The sequence below is a fragment of the Vidua macroura genome, chromosome 7 (genome assembly GCF_024509145.1).
Source record: "Vidua macroura isolate BioBank_ID:100142 chromosome 7, ASM2450914v1, whole genome shotgun sequence".
Taxonomy (NCBI): Eukaryota; Metazoa; Chordata; class Aves; order Passeriformes; family Viduidae; genus Vidua; species Vidua macroura.
Window position 1 is genome coordinate 17,409,153 of NC_071577.1, and position 24,127 is coordinate 17,433,279.

The 24,127-nt window shown below is 38.0% G+C and overlaps 1 protein-coding gene across 4 annotated transcripts in view; it reads left to right on the forward strand.

Moving 5' to 3' along the window:
* ZNF385B (zinc finger protein 385B) overlaps window positions 1-24,127 on the forward strand; it is a 157,609-nt gene that overhangs the window by 19,337 nt on the left and 114,145 nt on the right. The window contains exon 2 of one of the 4 annotated variants that reach the window (XM_053983008.1): window positions 12,442-12,744. In XM_053983008.1, coding sequence (XP_053838983.1) covers window positions 12,444-12,744 — 301 coding nt within the window. In that variant the 5' untranslated portion in view covers window positions 12,442-12,443. Of the gene's footprint in view, window positions 1-12,441; window positions 12,745-16,171; window positions 16,199-20,814; window positions 20,823-24,127 lie in introns of those variants that run through there. The other 3 variants (XM_053983014.1, XM_053983011.1, XM_053983013.1) reach the window with 3 other exon arrangements.

The window sequence follows — 24,127 nt, forward strand, 5'->3', positions numbered from 1 at the left end:
ATCACAAGAAAAGGAGGCAGAAAACATCCTGTTGGCAAGAAATAAAATTCCTAAAATTTTTTTCAGGCCAAGGAAAACTGTAAGTTCTGCAGAATTATTTCTTGGTCTCAGGTTCCCTCTGAACTTGTGGCCATATGTGCCTTTTGCCGCTGATCACAGTGAGAATCCTTAGCTGCTCCCAGGTCAGTAGGTGGAAGCAGCAGAACATTGTAACTTGTTCTTAATTTACTGTGTCTTCTACAGTGCAACTTACTCTTATTTTATTAGGCAGTTAGAGAGCTATAACCTCCTGATTTGCCTGATCTAAAATAAACTAATCTAGTACATCTCAACAAATCTTCTAAACTTGACAGCAGATGGCACATGCTTTTTATTTAGCACTGCATATACTATCTTGGTGGGTGGTAACTGCCTTAGGACAAAATCAGCATCCCACCAGTCACCATCTGGGACGGCAGATGATATGTGGGACTGTCATGAATAAGCATTCTGATGTTTGTAAATGTCTGAGGGAAGACACTGCTTGTTAACGTGGCAGTTGGTATGCAGTCACCTCCATGAGAAGCACACTTTATGCAGTAATCAGCAAAAGACCAATTGTGTGCCTTGGGTTCATCTCTGGAATATGGGTGGGTGTAAGTTGAATATTCCATCATTTGTTCATTTTGATGGCAAACATGAATGGTTCTTATCTTGCCAGACCTTTAGTCTTTGTCACTGCTTTTGTGCTAAAAATTTTACTCTTTGGTACTGTGTAAGCAATAATATTTAGATGCCTTGTACTGCATCATCATAACTGATGCTGATAATGAGCACAAATGCATGGTATGAAATGTGCCCTTGCTTTGACAGTGTATTCTGAGTTGATGGGGAAATGGAGGGGATGGTTTGGAGAAAAAGGTGTGAAATTGCTTGTAAAAACACCCCATAGTTTTGTTCCAAATGTCTCAGGGTCTGCGATGCTGGAATGACCCCAAGATTGTAAAAGTCCTTGTTTCCTAGCCTGTCTAGCCTAAGAAGGAGTTGGAATGCGTTGGATCAGCTTCTCAAGGCTGTTTATTTTTCCTTATCTATAACATTCTTTCTCTGTCTAGCAAGGAGGCTATGGCATTCTGTGTGCCCTCTTGGGCAGTGTTTACATTTTATATCAAAAGTTATGCAGAGTGTTTACAATATTGTGCCAATGCCTATCACTTATGTTAGACAGCGTGTCTCTACCTTAAACCAATAGAAAAGCCATCACACCAAGACATGGAGGACAAGAAGAAGAAGAAGAAGGCTAGGACACGCCCAAATTCCTCTATCTTGTACCCCTGAATCACATTCTAAAAACCCCAAAATTCTATTTTTTCACCCTGTGTCAATTCACCTATCACACTACTCAAACCCTTGTGGCTTGTAATTCCTCATACAGAGTTTGCAACCTTTCCCACAGGCTAAAATCAAAGCCACAGGTGTTTTTGACTTTGTGCCAAGGTCTCCGAGCCCCCTGCCAGGGTCTTGAGACAGCCAGGGCAGCCAGAGGGATGTCCTGGGTTCTGACACAGATGCAGGACTGGGCCCTCTACTATGGGCAATAGGGAGATGGGGACGATTGAGCTGGTTCAGAAGACAATTTTATTGAGAATATGAAGAGTTTATATAGGATATATAGGATTCTATTTTTGGTAACAGTTTCTCATTGGTTACACCTTCTTCATTACATCAGTTACCTGGTAATCATTACAAAATTTCACAACATGTCTCTTGGTCACTTCTACACCAGGGAGCAGTTATCTGTGTCTCTCTCCCATGGTTTCTGCTTGATTAGGCCTGAGATATCAGGCTCCTTTATCAGTTCCATTGTACTCTCTTTCTCACTCTCCATGCTCTACTCCAATTTTACATTGTCCCCTGAGCAAGATGCACACACAGATGTCTGAAACATGAGGATATCCACAGGCCACTTCCCTCATCTCTGTTCCTGTCTCTATGCACTAAGCCTCTTTCCTGAACAGAAGTGCTTTGAGAAATGTTATTTAGATCTGGTATTCTGGAAGGGCTGTTGTCATTTATGTGGCATGTTCTTTATGTAGAGTATTTTACACAGTAAAGCTGGCCTTGTAGGAAACTCCGAGTTGTATCAAGTACAAACATCTTTGAAAGAATCTGTGCATATATCATGTAACTTGATTCCTACTGGAGTTAGAACATCCATTTTGGTTTGTGTTATTGTTGGCTTACTCACATTTAGCTGGTCTGTATACCAGCTGAAGTAGTTATCATAGAAGCACAGAATGGTTGGGTTGGAAGGGACCTTAAAGATCATCCAGCTCCAACCCCCTGCCATGGTCAGGGGCACTTTCCATGAGGCAAAGTTGCTCAAGGCCTTCATCCAACCTGATCTTCAACACTGCCAGGGATGGGGCATCCACAGCTTCTCTGGGAAATCTGTTCCGGTGTCTCACCACCCTCATAGCAAAGAAATTTTCTATTATGTAATCTAGACCTACCCTCTTTTATTTTGAAGTCATTACCTTTTGTCCTGTCACTCCATATCCTTGTGAAAAGTCCCTCTCCAGCTCTCTCATAGCCTTTTCAGCTGCTGGAAGGTGCTCTAAGGTCTTCCTGGAGCCTTCTCTTCTCCAGGCTAAACAAACTCAACTCTCTCAGCCTTTCATCACAGGAGAGGTGCTTCAGTCTTCTGATCATCTTTGTGACCCTCCTGTGGACTTTCTCTAGCAGGTCCATGCCCTTCTTTTGTTGGGGTCTGCAGAGTTCTTTGAAACAACAGTTTCAGGAAGTGACATCTACTTTAGCAATTCAAATAGTTGACTCAACTATTATTTTTTTCAGTGCCTCCTGAATACTTGGTGTAGAATATATACAAGAGTGCAGGGCTTAAAATGTTTATGTAGGTACACAGTTTGTAGTAATTGGGAGTGGGGCTGTGCCTGAGCCTCATGCCTAACAGGCTAGAGCTGTGTAGGTCAGGTGAACAGTATTGAAGATAATGAGACACAGAGTGCCCAGGGGCACTGACCAACCACCAAAGGGAACACAGGGCACACAGGTGCAATGCATGAACATGAGGGGTATAAAAGGGTGGGCTAAAGAGCAAGAAGGGCAGATGCTTGCAACTTTCTGAAGTGGAATGATGTTACTCTGTATGGGCAGATGCTTGAAGCCTTCTGATAGGTATGGTGTTACTCTGTTTGGGGGAATGCTTAAAGCCTTCTGAAACTGTGTGGTGGTACTGTGCGTGTCGTGGCCATCTCAACTACCACATGTGCCATGATAAGTTCATGCAGTTTAGTGGAATTGCCAATGGACCTTAGGTGTGAAGGTTTTATGGTAGAGCAATATCTTATCTGAGTATCTTCATGTATTTTTGACTATTAAGTATGATATGTAAGCAGTATACTGATTTTATACAAATGAATAGTTAAAGGAAGAAACCCAAACAATCTGCCATGTGAATTCTTAATTCAGGTACTATGTTGAGCTTAAAATGTAAAAGTTAGGGTCCAAAAGTTTATAAAACCAGATTAAATTAAAGCAATAATATAGTTGCACTGGATGGAAAGCACAGAAATGAGGAATGTTTGCCAAATTTGTGTGAGCAAATGCCCTCCTTCTCATGGCTCTTAGTTGAGGGGAGAGCAGATTGGATTATTTACAGCGTGGAAGCACATGCATGTCCTGTTTCTGGATCAGGGTAAATGTCAGCAAAACTCACAAAAGGCTGGCTCTTCTTTTTTTATGAATGGAAGTGTGTTTTTTGGTGTGGAATACGGTATTCAGAATGGATTTTGCAAGCAACAGTCACTTAAAGCCTGAGGTGACTGGCAGCTCGAGTTTAGGAGAGATCTGTACATGGAAAGGAGGAATAAGGGAGTGGCTGTATCTTCACCAGACATCTCTCCAAGTTCAGTACTGGCACGAAATACACTTAGTTGTAGTTCCTTTAAATGGGGACAAGGGCAAGCAAAGGGTTAGGTTCAGGTCAGCGCTAACTTTAACCTAGCCTGCCTACAGGTGGCTTCAGACTAGGTGATCCAATATTCTTATGGTCTGTCACTACCAGCTGGGTATATTCTTATAACTTGATCATAAAACTTAAGTAATTAATAAGCTAAAGCAGGTGTGATGTCCCTTTATACTATAAGGCAACATTAGTTTCGATATTTTTTCAGTTCCAAAAGAGAATCAGTGCTTACATAGACAATGACAGGATCTTATGAATGATGACTAATCTGGGACCATCTTTTTAGGAGCATTTGAGGATTGACATTCACTGCCACTGATCATGCTTGCAGTTTTCTGTTCTTTGTGTTCTTAGTGCTTCTAATCAAGCTGATAGATATCAATCTCACATTTTTTTTTCTCAATGTGGTGTGTTCTTTGTTCATGCCCAGCCATTATTTTCACACAATCATCAAAGTTCTTGTGTCCAAGAGTGCTTTCACAGCATTACCAGGCTTTATCCTGAATTAATGATTTCCAGTACAACTTATATTCAGCTCCTAGCATTGTCAGACTTAAGAACAGGACAGCCATCTATTAGGCCTGACTTTCTTGTTGCTTCCTTTTATGCTGAGATGAATTCTTGATATTTTTAAGAAGGTAGGAAATTATTTTTACTTCCTGAGACCAAAGATTGATTTACTCTTCAAATGTAATTATGCTCAAGCAAGATAAAGTAACAGCCAGATACAAATACCCTGTAGGAACCTCAGATTATGTCAGCAGGTTTTGATCTTTATTTTTGCAAGTTTATGCCATGAACAGCTTTTTTTTTATAAATAAAATAGTTGCTTCACTAGAAATACATTACATCTTGAATCAGTTGTCCAAATAGTTAAAATCCATTTGTTTTGCAGTTGGCTTTATGTTATCTTAAGCTTCTTAAATGTATAAAAATAAAGTATTCTTAAAAAAACCACTATTTTCTGTGGTTCTTTTATTGTTGAACGCAGGTTCAAACTATATCCTCTACAGGATTTTCTCTTTATAGGTTTGTACTCAGCTCTTCCAAGTTGTAAAATCTGATGGAGATACATTTAATTAATGTTGTGTTATTCATTGTTTTTCTAGGGAGAAATACAAAGAGTCCTTTGATTTAAATAGTACTTGGATCCAATACTTTGAAAGTTACAAGTAAAAATCCTAACCTAGCAACTTTGTAGAAAATTCCTAGAGGCAATATCATTAAATTTATTTGTTAAATTCGTAATTGATAAGACAGTTCCCTGGTCTCAAGAAAGCAGATTGTGAAAATGGACAAAATTGAAAATATACACAAGAAAACTAATTTTGCTAATCTCTACTTGGTAAAATTTAGCTTTTTCAAATTGAAGATTTGCTGTTAAAATAACTTGTAATTTTCATGTTCAACTTATTAAAGTATCCTATTTTTAAACTTTTTTCTTTTCTTTGTTCTTTTTTCTTTTTCCCTGTCCATTTGGCATTTGGGCATGTTTTGTGTTTTAATGCTGCCCGTATCCAAGAAAGAGCTAATATGAGTCTCTCTATTTTTGTGGTTTGGTTTTTTCTTCTTCCTGGGTGTTGCTTTACGAATACTGTATATTTGGGATTTAAGTCTTTAATAGGAAACTAGAGTTCCTGGATGAAATAGGATGAAAATAGGATCAGATACAGACAATCAGTTATGGCTGGTATGAAATGGACCTTTTTTAATTTTTTTTTTTTTAATGAGGACACTAAAACACAGACTGGACCATGGGGTACCTGATGGGATTTGTTACAGACATCATACCAGGGATAGCACTATGGATATTGGAATCATTATAGGGATTTGTTCAAAACATTTGTTATAGAGAAAGCTAAGGGAGCTGAGTAGCCATTTTCCTGGAAGGTCTATTCTCTGAAAGGTTTCTGCATGTGGCAGGGGAGGGCAAATGTCTAAAATTATATCTAAACCATGTGTTGGACACTTAGGGTATCTAAATATTCTTCTTTAATTAGCTAAGATTGCTTAGAATGCAAGTTAACTGAAGGTAAGCAGTGGTCTAATGACAGACTGCTGAGTAGAAGGCACCAACTTGTCAAATGGTTCATCAAGCAAAATCGTATTATGATAATTCTGTAGAGCTATCTGTTTGTCTTGAAGCATAATCCAGGCTAGCTGTCTGGACTCCAAACTTGGTTAGCCTGCTTGGCAGCAGTCTGAAGTGTTATGTCAGGTGAGGATATATCTCTTTGGCAAATAAACCAATGTGTAAATAAATTCTTGTTAACGCTAAGAGTGCCAGAAATCTGTAAATATAGGTGCTGCAGAGGAAAGGATCAACCTTATAATTAGAGCTAACTGCAGATATTGGCACATGCAACAGCAGTCAGTGATAACCTAAGCTGAGAGTAATTTCATTTACTCCAGTTTAGCTGAGCTCACAGTCTAGTGCAGCAGGTCTAATTTTAGATTTCTTTAACATGGAAAATTTCAAGGCTAGTAAAGCAAAGCAAAACACTAGCTACTTGAATGCTTCCAGTTTTGTGAATTACCTTGTGCTGAACAGCTAATGTCTGTGTTGTGAAACAACCATCTGTTTCTATAGTTTGAAGAGAATCTTCTTCAAATGTTAAATGCTCTAAAATGTGTTAGTGAAGAGGCTGTCAGCCATTTGTCACCATTCAAGACTTTTCATGCTCAATGCAAGCAAGCTGAGTTTCTATTCCTCTTTGTATTGATGAACTAGTGTCAAAATTAAAGTTAAAAAATTACTTATCCCCGTTTGATCTGTGTACTGTGACCAACTGATTATTCTTTATTTGTCTTAAGAAATAAAAATGTGTTTACTTTTCTGAACCATCCAATTTTTATTGTAACTTTGAATAAAAACATACCATGTATTTTGTAAGCAGAGATGAAAGACATAACCAAGAGTTCATCAGATATGGATGGATGGGTAATAAATAGTTTGACAGGTGGAGTTGCAGAATATGATGCCTCCTTGAGGAATTTCAGAACAAGATGAGGATTAAACATGGCAGTTGTGTGTTTGGGTTTGTACTGAAAGAAAGAGAAACACATCTCCTGAAACCAAACAGGTCCCTTAAACATATGGGGGATTTTTCAAGGCTGGCTTCAAGAGTCTCTAGTGCTTTTTTAAACTCTGTAGGATACTGCACACAAGGCACTATGCATATGCTGTTCACCACAGTATCCCAAAAGAACTTGTTGCCCAGATGGTGCAAACCATATGCCTCTTGATAGTTTATCTGTGTTTGGGAAATACTCTCTAAAAATATAAGAAAGGTCATAAGACTTGTGAAGAACAGCTCTATTGAATTTCTTTTAAATAATGCTCTGGAGGTATTCAAAGTTGGTTTGTGTATTTTTTGGGGTTGGGCTTTTTCTTTTGGGAGATGTGTGTAAATGTTTTATGGAGAGATGAGGAAGTAGGGAATCATAGTTGCTCAGTGCGAGACCACAGCCCTTCAAGCATGTATGCAGACTTCACTAGTTCAGTGTACAGACAGTTTTTCTCCATTGGAGATGCTTAAGAAGACTACAACACAAGGCTGGGTCCTGAGTCTCTCTCTCTCCCCTCCCCTTTTTCCAGCTGTCTGAATGAACCTTTTTGAAAATGTAACAATATAGAAAGCCAGTTAATTTTCGTTTTTGTTCCCATGTCTTCAGCAACTCATTTGATTATTTCCAAAGGCTAAAGGAGAAAATTCTCTTTGCCCATATGTAAGTTTCTAAAATACATTTTCTTTTTTGCTTACCTGGCACAGATCCATGGAGGAAAGGCAGTCTAATTACATTTCCAGCACAGTGGTTCTTTGAAGTATGAACTAATTAGGAATGGGCATTGCAAAAGTTTAGACCAGCACTCAGGAAAAGAATGCATCATGTAGCCATCACTAATTCATTAGGATAACCAAAGCATATTTCCTTTGAGTAAAGATTTGCACGTTCTCACCTACAGCACTATACTATATATAATACTTCTTTGTAGCTCCTCTGAAAGCACAACTCTGTTTAAAAGTAAATTAGCCAGCCAAATTGAAAGGCTAATTGCCTTAAGCTTCAAGTACAAAGGATATCCACACTTAGATTTCTTTGCCAGCTGCAAGAGGCTGAGAAGATGTGTTTTCAGAAATCCTAACAGGGTATCTCATGACACTTCAGAATTTTAATGTGGTGTCATAAATCACTAACTTATTCTTGCTCCAGTATTGTTTGCAGACTCTATTGAGATAGATCAGTTCTGTGTACTGGAGAGGAAATGTGATGGAGGGACAACCCTGTTTAGTCTGGTAACAGTTTATGTCAAATACCTGAAAAGGTCTTATACTTTACATTGCTTCCTCTTATGATCCAGAAGAAAAATGAGCATATCTGGTTTGATTCAGAACTTGTTTTGCAAGAGAAAAACTGATGGGGCATACAATCCCTTTACAGACTTAACATTTTTCTGGATCATTTCAGCTGGATTTATGGATGCTCTTCTGTATTTCCTGCTTTGTTTTTCTTGTTTTCCCATTCCCACCTTTCAATTTTTAATTGAGTCTAATCCTCACTGAGTAAATACAGTGATAACCTTTGCAATGTGTGTGTCCAGTGTGATTCACAGAATCATGTCCTTTTTGTATGGATCATTTTAATTTGTGGATATTGTTATGTGTCAGCTGCTGCTGCTAAGACTTGACTTACACTGTGCTGTATTAAGGTTGTGATTGATCAAATGTATTTTGTCCATATGATAATTCCCAACCCTTCTGCCTTTTAATGAACTCATATTCTTGTTCTTACTCTTAATCCAACTTCTAAATACTTCACAATCCTACCTATAACAATTACTCTAAATAATTTTTTGGCTTCACAGAATGTAATGATTATGTAGCTTCTCTTTATTCTCAGCTCACTGACTGTAGTCTCAAGTAGCTGCTTCTGTTACATGATAATGGCATTGAGCTATGTGTAAGCCTGAGGAATGAAATGGCCCTGTTTCATATCTGACTCCTGGTGAGTGAGAACAAGTACCACTCAGAACTCTTCACAATCTATCTGCAGGAGTAAGCTCTTTTTGAGAGAAAAAAAGCACTTGTCAGATGTGTGCTCGCATAAATTTGAGTGACTACAAAGTTTAGAGAATAAGAACAAAGTGATTGGTTTAGGGTTTTTTTCGTTTTATTTTCTAGTACAATTTAATGTGTATGTACGTGTTTCTTTCATAAAAGTTTAAAGCATTCAGATAGCTTTCTAAAGAAAGGTTAGCTTGTACAAGATAAACCTCATTCATGGTGAGATTCTGCACTGACTCAATGCAGAATTGTACCTGTGCTGAATGTTCGAGAACCAGGATTATTTCAAAGGTATGTTTTTCCAACCTGAACTTTAAAGAAGAAAGGAAGGAGATGAAATGTTTAAAACAATGGAAACTTTTTTTGCGTGTAATAATCTTTTTAGTTGTTGAACAAATACATGCACCACAAGATGTACTCATTTATGGTAAAATCTGTATTACTGTGTGAAAAATGGCCATACTTTAAAATCTCAGTGCATGTTTGCCACCAACATTTTCTTTTTAAAAACTGTAGAAGAGACTAAACAAAGCTCTTCAAACACAAGTGATTTGCTTTACCAAATGTTCAGATCTCCAAATCCCAGGGGGATAAGGGCTCGGATTTCTGTAAGGAACAGGCAGACTTCTGAGGCTTGACATGGTCCTGTCTCTGGCTGCATGTACAGGTTCTCTCTCCAGGGCTGGTAGTATGCTGCTACAAGCCCTCCTATGCTCAATGTAGGCATTTTCTCAGAAGTGATTTGCATCTGCTGCTTCCATCAGTTGTTGGGAGGTCAATGCTGCTTATAATCAGGCCACCTTTTAATTTAGATGCAGAGCTTAAGGCAACAAAGGTTGTTTTAAAATTTCAGCTTGTGTTTTTTAATTCTTAAATTAGTAGCAAGACATTGCTTCAATGACTTGTTTGTCCTGTGTATGCAACTTTGTAGTAGAACTGAATTTTTTTTTTTTTTTTTTTTTTTTTTTTTTTAAAACAAGAGTGTACCTTGGCAGTGATTTCTTTTTATTTGTTTGAAGGTTAATTTTCTTTCTATACTGGCAGCTGGGATGCCTAAGGGTGCAGGTGCAGCATGTGACTCCTTGCTGTGCTCAATCGTACTTTCTGGGTGCGTCCGTATTTATAAACACTTTTGGTGATGTCAGGACTGCATTTTTGAGGCAAATGTTCTGATTTTCCCCATGTACCTTGCTTTGGCCCGTAATTGAGCAGTCTCAGACTTTAGCAAGGTTTTGTTCCTTTGGAGGAAAGGAAGCAGAAACATGCAGTCCAGGAGTGTGCGTGCCTTGTGCTGCAGTGCTATTGTGCTAATGCAGTACCAGCCCGGTGCTTTCCAAAATAACCCTCCTTGGGAAGCTTTGGTGCTCCATCAGTCTTCCTTCTGCTCCATGCAGCTTCCTAATGCAGATGTTTACCTCTGCCAATTTTAAAGGTATCCAAACCAACTGAGCTTCATTGGGATCTTACAGATGATTGAAATAATTGCTGAATGATATTTTGGATTATTTTCTGTCTGCAACCAAACATATGAGATTTTTGATAGGACAGGATTTTTAAACTGTAACGTATTTTATTATTCTATAATGGTTTGTATGTACAACTTGTAAAAGAATTTTTGTTTCAAAACATTTTACTTCAGAGAACAAAAGCTACAACAGTGATGTTGAAATAAAAAATAAGGAAAACAAAGGGACTAGGGGAGGTTATTTATGGTTTAAAATACATAGAAAAATACAAATACTGAAGCTCTAAGGAGATTAAATTTTCAGATGAAAATGTTATCTTAGCTCAGCTGAGTCAAGGATCTTGGTTGCTGGCCTTGAAATATGATACTTACACTTAAATGATTTAGTGTGACAGTCTCTAGCCTAGGTTTTCAGGATCACCAGTATTTTGTTTTTAAATTAATTAGGTACCTGTATGCTACGATTATTTTTAATAATTAGTTTTGGTTTTATTTGATGTGATTTATACCTTAATGTATCATTAATATCGTTTGTTTGATGACAGAACTGTCATCTATAAGAAACAAACACATGAAGTCTATTTAGAATACTTGATCAGTGAATTGTACTTGAGAAGGAATCTGTACCAATACTAAAATGTTAAGCATGGGTTAGAGTTAGGAATATGATGAAATACTCTATCCTACCATATAAATGACTATTTCTGAAGCATTTTCTGTGTACACCCCTGTGCCAGAGAACAGAACAGACTTTCTCTTGGTAATAAACTTAATTGGATTATGAGAGGGGTACTCTAGTGTTACTTGTGAATGCTGCACTCTTCTGGGGAGGATTACTGCCACTTTTGGTTTTAATGTTTGTGTCTTTCAGTGTGCCTGTCTAACAGAGTGGTAAGTGTGCACAAAGTTCTGTGCTGCTTTGGTTCCCAGGCTGGAAAAGGGACCTTGTGTTTGAAGTCTTTTACTTTTGAAACCTGAGCACTGGTGCACTCTTGCCTGGAAAGAGCTGCTTTTGTACACTGCTCTCTCTGAGCCAGGCTTTGGCCATACAGAGTATTTGGGTGGTGGAGGATAAGAATAAATATCAACTTGTGTAGCTAAGAAAACATAATTATTTTCTATATGAGTTACCCTAGAACCTCCTCTCTCCCCCCACTCCACCCCTCTCCATTTCTTCTCTGCTGGTTTAGCACCATACCTTGAATAAAATACAGACATTCCCCTTATATATGTAAAACTGTATTTTGTGCAGCTTGATGATGAGGTTTTTATTCCCTAGGGCAAGTTAATATTTCAGGCTCTTGGCTTGTTGTTCAGGGACTGTCATTTACCATGATTTTGTGTAGTTTGCAGAAGACTAATGTTTAGCTGACTTTTCTTTTGAGTTGTGAAGCTAATATAGGTAACATACAATCTTTGTATGAAGCTGAAGATTTGGATGTATGTGAAAGTGGAAAGGCTTCATTAGTCTCATTTGAACAGTCTGCTGTCTTCCAGTGTTTCCATGACATTTCTTGTTGGCATCCTTTTTGTGGAATAATTGTATTTGAAGCAGTGGGCACTGCTATAGTCATTGGAAAGTGAAAAGCTCTGGAATCAGTGTTTAGTAAGGCAGAGGAAACATATTTGAAAATAATCTTAACCTCTGCTACAGATGCAATAATAAATCTGCTTTGAAATAGAGAGCTTGGTTAACAAAATAATGAGTTGTTGCAAGTTGCTGTGCATAGACTGTGATATATTGCCACCTTATTATTTCTGAGCTCTGTGGTGTATCACAAATGCATTTATTCCTATATTAAGCAATGCCTCTGCGGTTTGGAACCTTATTTGTTAGAACTGGTTGCTGGGTCATGCATTACAGCATTTTAAAACAGAAAACACAGTTTTAATAGTAAGGATTCATTGCTCTCTAGTAACAATTTTGTCTCTTTTCTTTGTAGGCATGAAGCGTCCATTAAGTCCTGAGCACACAGTTGAAGATGGGACTATGAATCAACCAGCTGTTCTACAGGCCTTTGAAGAAAAGGGACTGAGGAATGACAGACAGGATTACCAATTAAGCAAAGAAAAAAAGAAGATACTTTTTTCCTTTTGTGAAGTGTGCAATATACAGCTGAACTCTGCAGCCCAAGCTCAAGTTCATTACAATGGGAAATCTCACTTGAAAAGAGTGAAGCAGCTAAATAATGGAAAGCTCCCTACAAGTACAGCTCCTGGCACTTTGTTTGCAAGTGCAAGCACAGGTATGTAATTAGTTTGAAGTGCTGCATCTTGGTCAAGAATCCTGAGGAAGCTTTTAAGCTCTACCTTCTCCACCTAACATAACCATTAAACTTAATATAGATTAATACTAACAGTTAATAATATTTTGCCATGTTCAGAATTATTGGTGTATTTCTTTTCCTCTGAAGCCAAGTGGTATTGAGGCAATATTCCATTATTCCAGGCAATATTCCATTATGTGTTGGACCTTGAGATATGGTCTATTTAAAAGTAACTCTTGTGGATCCAAATACTTACACATTTTGTCATCTTCTTTTGTTCCCAAAAGAAAGTTCTGGAGGGATGCTACATGTACAGGAGAAGCTTTTAAATGAAATCTAGTAGTGGAATGATGGAGGAGGAGAGCTGGAATCTACAAGCCTGGCCCTTTGATTCTTTCTCCTTTCAGCCCTCTGCATTTTAACCACTCTTATCCATAGAATCGGTTTAGGTTGGAAAAGACCTCTAAGTAAGAAGTATTTCAAAATAAGACTTTACTTACCAGGAAAAACAAAAGTCTTGAGCAAAATGCATTTAGCATGCATAATGTAAAGATACAAAGAACATAATATGCTTTTCTGTTTTTTGGGGTAGTTTGTTTCTTTTTACTTTAGTGTTAGACTCAGTTCATAAGTACTTGAGAAAAATCTAAAAGATCTCAGATCTTCATACAAGAAGTCTTCTTAATTGTAATATTTGGGGGTTTTTTGCTACATTAAGACACTGGCTTTGATTTATTTCATTTTATATAGAAGCAGTCAAGCTGCATTGAAAGGTTTTGCTTTTTCTTCTGATTTTGTTTCTTGTTAACTGAATATTACTTGTTTTGAAGTCTGTGGTACTGTTTTGTTTGATTTAGAACTAAACAGTGTGAGAGTATCACTAGAGAGAATCACACTAGGCCTGTGATTCAAAAGATGAAATTCCTACTGAAAAACATCTAGATTACTTACTTGTGAGCATTCTTAAAATAACTATCTGCGAGGCATTATGATTAAGATTCCTCTGTGTGTGGACCTACAATGCAAATATATAAAAACATTTTCTATTTTTGTTGCTTTTTGTTATCTGAACCCCTTCACCTGATACCTTTGCTGTCATTCCTGGGGATCACAGCTGATGTTCTGGCACCATTACTCAAAGAATGCTCTGATGCTCAGAATAAAATTATGTTTGCTGGAGCACATGTTTTGGGGTCACTGCATAGCTTGGGAGTTAAAATTCATGTTTCTTTGTACCTTGTTCACCGATCTCTATATTAGACTATTAGTTGTGTAGTAGTTATGCTGGTCTATCTAGTGCTGGTCTAGTTTATATTGAAATAACCACTCTTTTTTCATAGCTTGTGTTCATAGCATTTAAAAGAAAGAAATGCCTTACAATAGACAATTTATTATTACTGTGATTACATAAACAATTTAATATACTGTTTAAGAACCAGTGGGAGAACAAGACTTACTGGATGTAGTTCTCAAAGAACGTTTTCCAAAACTAATTAGAAATTAATTTTCTTATAAATTGACATTATCCAGGCTCAGTTTTAATCCATGTCCTCTGGAGTGTTATTACCTCTTGTAATGGAAGTCTTCCTTTCCCATTTCTTCAGCTAACATTGTAAATAGAACTAATTGCGCAGATGGTACGAGAGCAATTATATTAATCTCACCTCACCAGTGAATAGACTTTATTCCACATGCAAAGGAAGCAAATAGGCCCTCTCATACTTCACTGTTATAGCTGTACCCTTCTAACAAAGCACCTAGTGAACAGTCCAGCACACCTTAGGAAACCTCCTGCAAAAGTTCCATCCAGTGTCAGGTTGGAGGTTTTCCTCTGTATTCAATAGATAAATGTGAAATCAAAAATATTCCCACTGGGAAAGGAGGTGACTGTAAAATATACGTGACTGTAAGTTTTCCTTGACAATTCAGAAACCAGGATTACAGACCTGCCAAAACTGTCTTGATTCTGTGTGATGCAATTGAAGGATCACTGACTCTAGTTCTCCCTGACACTTGGTGGACTTTGTTATAAATAGAGATGAGACATATTTTCATTCTGTTTTGTGGTCCTCTGTGACAGGTGGCCCTCAGTTGTTAGCAAATGTCCATTAACTTTTGACTTCTACTGTGCTTTACAACTGTAAGATCAAATTTGTTGCTCTTAACTTTTGCTGGTAATGATCCTTGTTGTACTACTATTGGAGTGTTTATTAAGATTTGATACCTGGGATTCCAGGTCCAGGCAAGAATACCTTTAATTTTGTAGATTAACGGCTTTTATATATTTAAAGTCTAAATATCATTTTAGAGATGAGTTTAAAGTTACTTCTTTGTATTTAGAGTAAGGGTGCAATTGTCATATAATTTAATTTATTAAATATTTTTCTAAGAAATTTCCTCTATTTCTAGTTTATCTTGCCTCGCCAGTTATTGATATATACAAACTCTTTTGCTATTGTACCTCTACCTGCCATTTAAATTGCTTCCTAGCAAGTATGATTTAATAGAAAATAAGATTTAAGACCCGCTTTTCTTTCTATTGCCACAATCAAGAAATTAATGGGTTGCATTAGGCAACTTTGGTCATTTGATCCACTCATTGAACTCCTCCTTTTATTTACATTGGTGTTGAAAACTGGAAAAAAGAAGCATTCTACTTGGAAAATACATTGCATACGGTGCAATATGCACGCACATATTGCTTACATTAGTGCTTGTTTATTACCAGCCATGCCCACCACGTCTCTGGCTGCAGTTTCAGTGCTGCCACTCCCAGGGCCATCCCGACCCTTGTGCATACAGACAGGCTGCTGTCAGCAGCACATAAATGAACTCGCACAAAATCAGAAAGTGTGTGTTTGTCTTGCAGCTTAAGTTGGAAAATATTTCATGTATTTCCTATGAAAAGGAAAAGAAAGGGTGGTTTCCTGCAGCCTTGAGGAGATGTATTTTGGAGTGAGCCTGTTTTAAAGCTTTTCAGTGAGCGGGCCTTGCTGGAGTCTGCAGCAGATCCCAGCTGTTCTGGGTACCTGAAATCCACCTGCCCCCGCTGAGAGCACGGGCTGAGCACCCGCTGCTCTCGGGGGCCGCGACCAGTCGTGAGCGCACGGCACAAGCTTGGCTCAGTGCTAATTGGAGTCCGCTCGCCGCACGTGTGCTGCTAGCGAGTGAATGGCTGTGGAGCTGCGGCCGGGCCGGGCGATGCCAGCGGCGGGAGCAGCCGGGCTGCTCGGCTCCCACGCGATGGCGCTGCCGCCCGGCCGTGCTGAGCCGCGCGTTCGGCATCCCGGCGCCGGGGGAAAACTGCGGGCAGCTCCTGACGCTGGCTGGGGATCCCGGCATGGCCTCCTACTCCTCCCGCTTCTTTCTCGGAGGTGACACCGGTTTTGCTCCGCGAATTCTCATTGCTTCCTCCATGGGGTGGTATCTCCTGGTGAGTCTCCTGGTTCTCTCTCCTTTCCCCATGGTGACATGGGAACAGTCGGTGTAGTTTTGAGGGAGTGTGCTAGAAATGCCTGTCGAGGTGCAGATTTTACAGATCTCTGGAAACGTGTAGGGAAGTTTCATTTTTGTTACAGAAGACGTCCAGATTTAAAAGTGGGCAAAGGAGAATCCCCTTTCTCTGAGTCCTAGGCTGTTTTAAAGAGCACATGTACTTTAGGGCACTCATTAATGCCCATGTGATCTTTCTGCAGGTCTGGGTGGAGGTGTGATTGGGATGTCAGGATGCAGTGTATCCTGCTAGCAGCTCTGCCTTCTTGTTCTTGAAACCTCTGACTTTGCGTGACAGTTTTGGAAATGCTATAGGACCCTATACCATGACTCTTTGTAAGGAATAATGCTACAAGTTGTTGTGTGAACGCTACAATACTGAGGAAATAATCACAGGTTGATTTCCTGAGGTGTCATAAACACACAGTTTTGTGATCTGGTTCACAGCAATGACAGCCAGGGATTTGTTAATACAGCAAAATAAATACGTAAATTACTAGACTTCTGTAGTGTGTGTGACTTAAACAGGTCACAAAAAGGGCCTAGTAGTGGTAGTGGAAGGGAGAAGGTAAAACAGCACTTTTGGGCATTGGCGAAGGACATGGGAGTACAGACAAGGCAGGCCTTCTTCCGCTTTTGGCAACAGAGATTAGAGCTTCTTTGTCTCTTTGTGCAGTGCCATATAAATTTGTAAGTCTAGGCAACCTACCAACTTCATGGAGGCAGGGAGGCTTACAATTAAAGAGCTCAGATTATTCTTGATAGGATCCATGGACTGTATCGCTAACTTGCATATTAGTTTCCAAAAAAATAGAGATAGAAAGTATGAACAGTGTCTTCAGCCAAAAAAATCAAAGAGACTACTGATAGACATTGAGAAATTATACTGCAAATATTCCAGATAGCCTTAGATCAGACCAGTGATGATTGGTTACAACAGAATGAATCTGCAGTGCACTGCTCTCAATTCAGTGGAGTTTTTCTTTGTTTTTTGTCAGATGAATCTAAACCTAAATGCAGGTTTTTGTATGTAGATTTTAATCTTTATATGGGCCAAGACTGGCTTTCTGACAGGTACCTTAGTTGCCATCTGAGACTGCTTTGTGCCAACATAATGGAGTACAGAACTTTTGCTTACTTTAAGCCTATTGATCTAGGTCCTCAATTCCTTCTTAATGTTTCTTTCATTAATCTAAAAAAGGACATGGATAATCTAACTTTTATTGCAGAAGATCTTTATGAATTATTCTAGCAAGTACTCAGAGGAATGCAAAGCAGCAACTAAAAGTACCTTAAAGTTTGTGACCTGAGTCCTATTAAATGTATGCATGCATAGCTACAGAATTAGTACACAAGTCTGTAGAGAGCACTGTGAGCTTACTCTTTGTGTTGGGCCAAAACCATTTTTAGACTAGTAGAAGGTGAGCACTTCTTCTGCCTTCCACTTCTGCTGCCTACAGCCCGACCTTTTAGAAAGCAGTTTCAGGAAAGCTGCTTCTGTGGGGCCACAAAGTGGAGCAACTCCTCAGGGCTTCCCCTCTCTGTACCCTCGTGAACAGGGAGGTTGCTCCATGCTTTGCTGTCCTACTCTAGGTAAAATCCATTTTTTCTATTTGAAAAAATTACACTCTCACTAAAAAGCAAAACTGTATCCAATATAATAGAAATAATAACAGAAAGAGTTACATGCCCATAATGAAATGTTGCTTAGTGAACTGCTGAGAGACTCTTAGTATTTCACTTCTTGCTACAGGGTATGTTGACTTTTTTCTTATTCAGTGGTCTCTTGGACAAGATTCCATTTGGTAGATGCTACCACATTCTTTGAATCACTTGAGTCTCTGCCACCATTTACTTAAGAGACAGGTAATGGTATGTAACATTTTTCTTACAGTATGAAATGTCTTTAGTATAAGCAATTGCTGTTTTTTCTTTCACAGAAGTCATCGCAGAAACATAGAATATGCTGAATTTGAAGGGATCCATCAGGATTGTGATTAGCTGCTTTGAAATAAGCCAGATTTATTTATTGTATTCTTTTTTGGCACTTGGTACTGCTCACAAAATGCTGATGGTGAGAGTTAATATCAAGGCCCAGAACTGACATTAAAGTGACATTAAAAAAAAAAAAAAATTGCCAATGACTGCACACGATATCCATAATATAGTTCTTTGAAAAGTTGCACTGTGAAAGTACTGGTAAAATTAATAAAAAATATTAAGTAGATTATATGTGCGCTCACTGGTAGTCTTCAGGAAAAACATGGGGAAATCATTATTTTATTGAGGTTGGTTTTTAAAAAGTAATTGATAAGTTACATCAGAAAAAAACATTCAAAAATTTCCTAATTCCCTAATGGCAAATTGAAAAACATAACACCTACTTCAAAAGAGTTGTCGGACCAATTATTAATTTCTAGACTCCATTCTCTTGGAGGAACATGTGAATGACATTAAGCAAACAAATAACGTATGTACCTATTATGGAAAAAAATGGTTTACAGGCAGGTCCTTTGGGTGAAATGTGGAAGGATTCCAAAATAAAATTGGACAGTACATTTGGGACCCTTTGCCACTACTTTGCATAGATATATTCTTGTAGCAAAATGCCTTCCTGGACAGTTCAAACCTCTCTTCAAGGGCAGTTATGCTGTGGTAAAAAAAGCAGCATCAGAAAATTGGATGTTTTAGAGTCTAGGACCAAAAATACAGCTGCTCATCAGCCATGGTTTCAAGCTGAGAATGACTGCAGGAGTGGTGGTGACCCAACTTCTGCTTCAGTTGGGAGCATATCCCTTGTCCTTTAACCACTTCAGGCATGGCCTGGAGAGTGTCTTAAATCAGCTGAGTTGATGCTGCTGCAAGAATTTCTTCACTGTCTCACTGAAGGATGTGATCCACAGTTTAGAGGTGTAGACAGCTGAGATGAAAAGGGATCTAGAAATTCAGACACTTTTATTCATGTGCATTTCTAGCCATGATTTCTGTATTAAAACTACTGGAAGAAACAAAATAATGAAGTCAGGTTTGTTTATTATTTTTACCTCGTAAAAGGAAAACTGACATTTTCTCTGTATAGTAATTTTTCTCACCTGGGATCAGATCCTGTCAAAATTTCTCTGATAGTTGTCTCATGACCCAGCAGTATATTTGGATGACTGTACAGGTAATAAAATAAAAAACTCCTGTGTTTCCATTTCTTCAAAGCCTAGTTATGGTTACATATGTCTTATGCTGTGTATCTCTGGCTGTGAGTATGCACAGCAAAACATGCTCTCTTACCTTTCTGGGGAAAGAAAACCTATGAAGTACCTGAAAAGATAAAAAATATGTACGCTGCAAGAAGTCCATGTGGGAGTAGAGATAGCATGAATTTAATAAGCCATGGAGATTTTTCATAGTAAGTAATTTAAAATTACTGCGCTTTTGAAAGAATGAAGGCATTAGTCATGCGATGTCATGCTTTTAATGATATTTTTATTTTGGTAAAAATATTTAATCTGCTAGATTGTGCAGGTCTTTGTTGGGTCAACATTTGAAATGTTTTCACCCAAATATTTATTATGCTTTTTAATGGATATCCTGGTTTTTAATATGTAATAGACTTCATCTGTTATATGGTTAAAAATACTTATTTCATTTGCATAATTTTGAATTAATCTTACTTAGAAAATCTGTAAGGAATCATTAATTTTTATTGCTGGATTTTTCCCCCCAATAATGATTCTCTTCACAATACAGGCTGCTTATTCTCCTCTGTCTCGTGTTCGTTGTAGAAAAGACAGGGCTATTTTTAACATTTACACAGTCTAGATAGATGATTCCTCATTCTGTGTGGTTTGAAGCTGAAGCTGTAGAGCCTTTCATAATCATATCCTTTTATTTTTTTATGATTTGCTTGAATTTGATCTCTGTAGCTGATTCCATGCATTGATAATGAAGGCTTGGGTTGCCTGATTCTCAGCATAAATTCAGGCAGACTTCTAGTTTGACAGTGCTCTGTGTTTCGGTACGCATGAAGATACAGAACTGAAATTGCTTTGCTTTCTTTACAAATGACTCAGAGTGTGCTTGTCCTTCCCTAAAATGTTGCCAGCGTGTGAAGGATTTTCAATGAGCAGTGCAATAAGCCGGCATCTGGGAAGGTTTGAGGCTGCTCTGGTATAGCAGTGAACTGTCACACAGATGATCAGGGCTGGAGCCAGCACTCTGTAGCACCGTAGATCATATTGGTCACATACTGGAAGTTTTGTTTATGTAACTTGGTTGCTGTTTAACCTGCTTAAATAGTATTGCCGTAATGTGGAGTGGGCTTCCCAGTAGAGGTGAGTCTGTTTTTTATTATTAAACTTCACTGAATTGCTTTGTGCTACGACATTAAGAGTGGATGCTTACATGTTTGGCATTATTTCTATGTGCAGTGCATTTCTATTTTAGTTATTCCAGTGGAAAGGATAATAAAAAAGGCAAGGCATATAATGCATCTTTTTCTTCTCATTTCAGTATTAAAAGTAACTAAATATGTGGCAAGCTCCCTTTCCTTGCTTGCAGAGGGCATCTGTCCAGTAGGTGACTTCCTATGCATTTTAAATGTTTTTTGAATGTCAGTGATGCTGTGTTATTGTTGTAGAAAGAAGCTTATTAGCAGTGTGAATAAATACCTCTTACCAGAGCTTGCTTTCTGGCTTGTTAAATCTCTAAGTATAGTTACGATGATGTGTGAAACACAAGAGCTGTCGGATTCTCCAGATAAACTAAAAAAAGTAAAGAATGAAATAAATTGTATACTGGATTTGACATATTACATATGTCTGTCATTGTTAATATAAAAAGTTATGATCTGTCATGCCCAGAACAGCTTCCAGTAATTCATTTACACTGACAGCTTTCTTTGAGAAGGGCATAAAATTACTGTCGCTTCTCCCTAACCAGTTAAATTTGAGATTTAGTGCACCAAGTTTTATTTAAGGGAACAGATAGTGTGCTAAAGGTAGCCTGTGAAGTTCTAGTAGCAAATCTTTAAGCTTGAAAGTATTATCGTAAACTAAACAGACTTTGTATTTGTGTGTTTAAAAAAAGGGGGTTTTATTGAGAATATCACCTCTAGCAGAACAAAAAAAATTAGTTCAGCTGAGTTACTTATTAAGCACTGCTGTTATGCAAATATTGAGTATGATTATATTTGTGTGTGCTGATAGTATTTTTTAATAAAACAAGGAAAGATATTGAAAAATATTTGTTTTTCTTGCTTGCTATAGAAATGTCTGTGCTTACTGTGTAAAGACTGCTGTGGTTTTGTTTTTTTTTTTCTTCTGAGGAACTAGGACAGCTCATGCTTTTTCCTGCTAAATATATTTATGAGGCAGCTGTTTTATAGCTTTCAGCTCCAAAGTTATAGATAAGTGTGTATTTGTTTGACAGAAGATTCGAGAATTTCCATTTACTGCCAGTACACGTAAAGCTTGGCTAAGCAGACTGCATCAGGAGCACACACCATTTGTATTAGCCAATCTGTCTTTGCAAGTCCCAGGGCCACTATCTTGCTAGAAGCCACTGTGTGCTTTTGAAAGCATGAAATTAGTTTTATACTGAGCACATAGTTTCTCATTTAGCAGTTCTTTTTATGGTAATGGTCAATTTATGGTTCAGTGCCAGAATTTTGGTGTTCTGTCAAAGCTGATAGCTTCTGCTAAGGTGTTCTTTGGAGATAAAGACAAACAAACAAAATCCAAAACAACACCCCCCAACAAAAATGCAGTTTGTGGTGGGTAATCTTGGGAGATGCAAATAAAAGTTCTCCCGAATGACCTAACTCTTGACATTGCTGATAGCATTTTGGAATGATTTTGTTGTAGTATTTCAGAAAACATTTGTCATTCATGACATGAAATTATTAAATTAATTGTCACCTTTTTATAATTCATAAGTTTTTTTGTTTGCTCTTTTTTTTCCTGTGATATGTAAAATTGCTATCTCTCAATGCTAATTTTCTCTATGTGCTTATTTAATGATTAAGACCAAAATGCACTTGAAAAATGTATATGAAGCACCCTAAACATTCAGGATGATTTTTAGATAGCAGCTTTAGAATACCTTACAAGCTTTTCCCTTTCTTTAGGAGTCTATAGAAGTGAAAATAAGTTGTTATTAAAGCCTTTGTAAAACCTTCTTCACAATTCTGATTTGATCCTGAATTAAGCATTTTTAATGATACAATATTTGCTTCTTTACTCAGCTCTGTCTGCAAGGAGCAAAATTTGATGATGCTCTTTTTTTTTTTTTTTGTGCAAGATGTTGTTGGCTCTAGAGCTGGTAGTATTTCTTCTAAGTGCTGAGGAGAGATCCTGTTCCACCTACTGTTATGCCTTCCTGGGATAAGAAAAAGCTGGAGGTCATAGTTCCCAGAAGTTAAGAAGTAAATGTAAGCTGGTGTACCTGTTTGCTCTTTATCAGTCATCATGGAGGAGAAGTAGTAGAAGCTATGGAGAAGACTGCCCTTTGTCACAGGCACTTGGAAAGCACAGCAGTCTCCCACTGCAACAAAGCTCCCTTTTCAAAACCATGTTTGGATGCTTCTGTAGTCATGCAAGAGATGCATACTGGCAGCTTAAATATATATTGTTGTCATTTTAGGACCTTTGAGTAAATTTGCTTGCTACTCTTCAGTGTGTGTTTAAAGGTTACCAGGCAGAAAATATTATGAACCCTTGGAAAACAATGTGGGTGACATGTTGCTAGCATGGCATATAAAATTTGTTTTATTTCTCTAAGTGCTTGAGCTAGAATGCCTTTCTTTGTCCTTTTATTTTTTGGTAATTGTTTGTATCATTATGGATATAAGCTTGCCAAATTTCAATCTGGTTGTTTCTTTGTTCGAAGATGGTTTTTGCAAGGTCCTTTTACCCTTAAAGATCTTGCATTTTCTCCAAGTGCCTTTATTTTATGTTTCCCCTCCTGCCATTTCATATTGGTAGTTCAAGTGAGAGGCAAGATTTGGTGTGTTGTGCTGGACAAAACTACTTCTGTTGTGGAGCTCTACTGCTTCTGTATCCATTCTCTAGCTGTTTCTATATCAGATTGTCAGTTATCACATGGCACTGTGATTTTAATTTCTTCTCCTTTGGAAGACATCAGTGTTAAAGTATGGTGATCTGCATTTTGGGAGTTTTCAGGAGGTAGCAGCTTCTCTACTGCCAAGATTACTTTACAAGGAGATTCTGAAGAAGAGGAGACTAAGCTAAAAGGAAAAGAAATTACTGGGGAAGTGGTATGTTGTGAGCAAATCCACGTTAGTCACTTGACTCTGGGGTCCAAGTATAGCTAAGCTCTTGGTGGAAATTTTGAAATTTGCTCTTTTTTTTTTTTTTGTGGAGGTCACTGATAAATCCTGCCAGAGGAGCTGAGTGCACTGAGAACTGTAGTTCACTGTAGCAGCCCTGTTGAAGCTTTACTACTGAAGCTCAAGTTTTCCTGTCTGTAGGTTAAAGAGCCAGAGATGTTCTGGAGGTCTCACCCAGAATGTTCAGCCAAGAATTTTTTTTTTTTTTTTTTTTTTAATACACTTTTTGTTCTGTTGGATTTTGAGCAGTGCTCATAACATGACTCTGAAGGGAAAATGAGTAACTTCCCTCTTTCACATATGCTTTTTTGTTCCTGTGAGGATGTTTTTTAAAATTATTTTTCAGTTGGAAGTGAGGAAAGCTGAGTGTGTTTTGATCTCCAGTGGTGTAAGGAGAGTACTTTTGTATTGACACCAGCAGTCAGGGCAGATGAAAGGCTGAATTCCTTAGCCTTGGGTAGGTTCAAGACCTACACTGAAGTGTTTGTGACTGACTGAGCAGTGCCGATTTTGGGAGGAGATCACTACTCT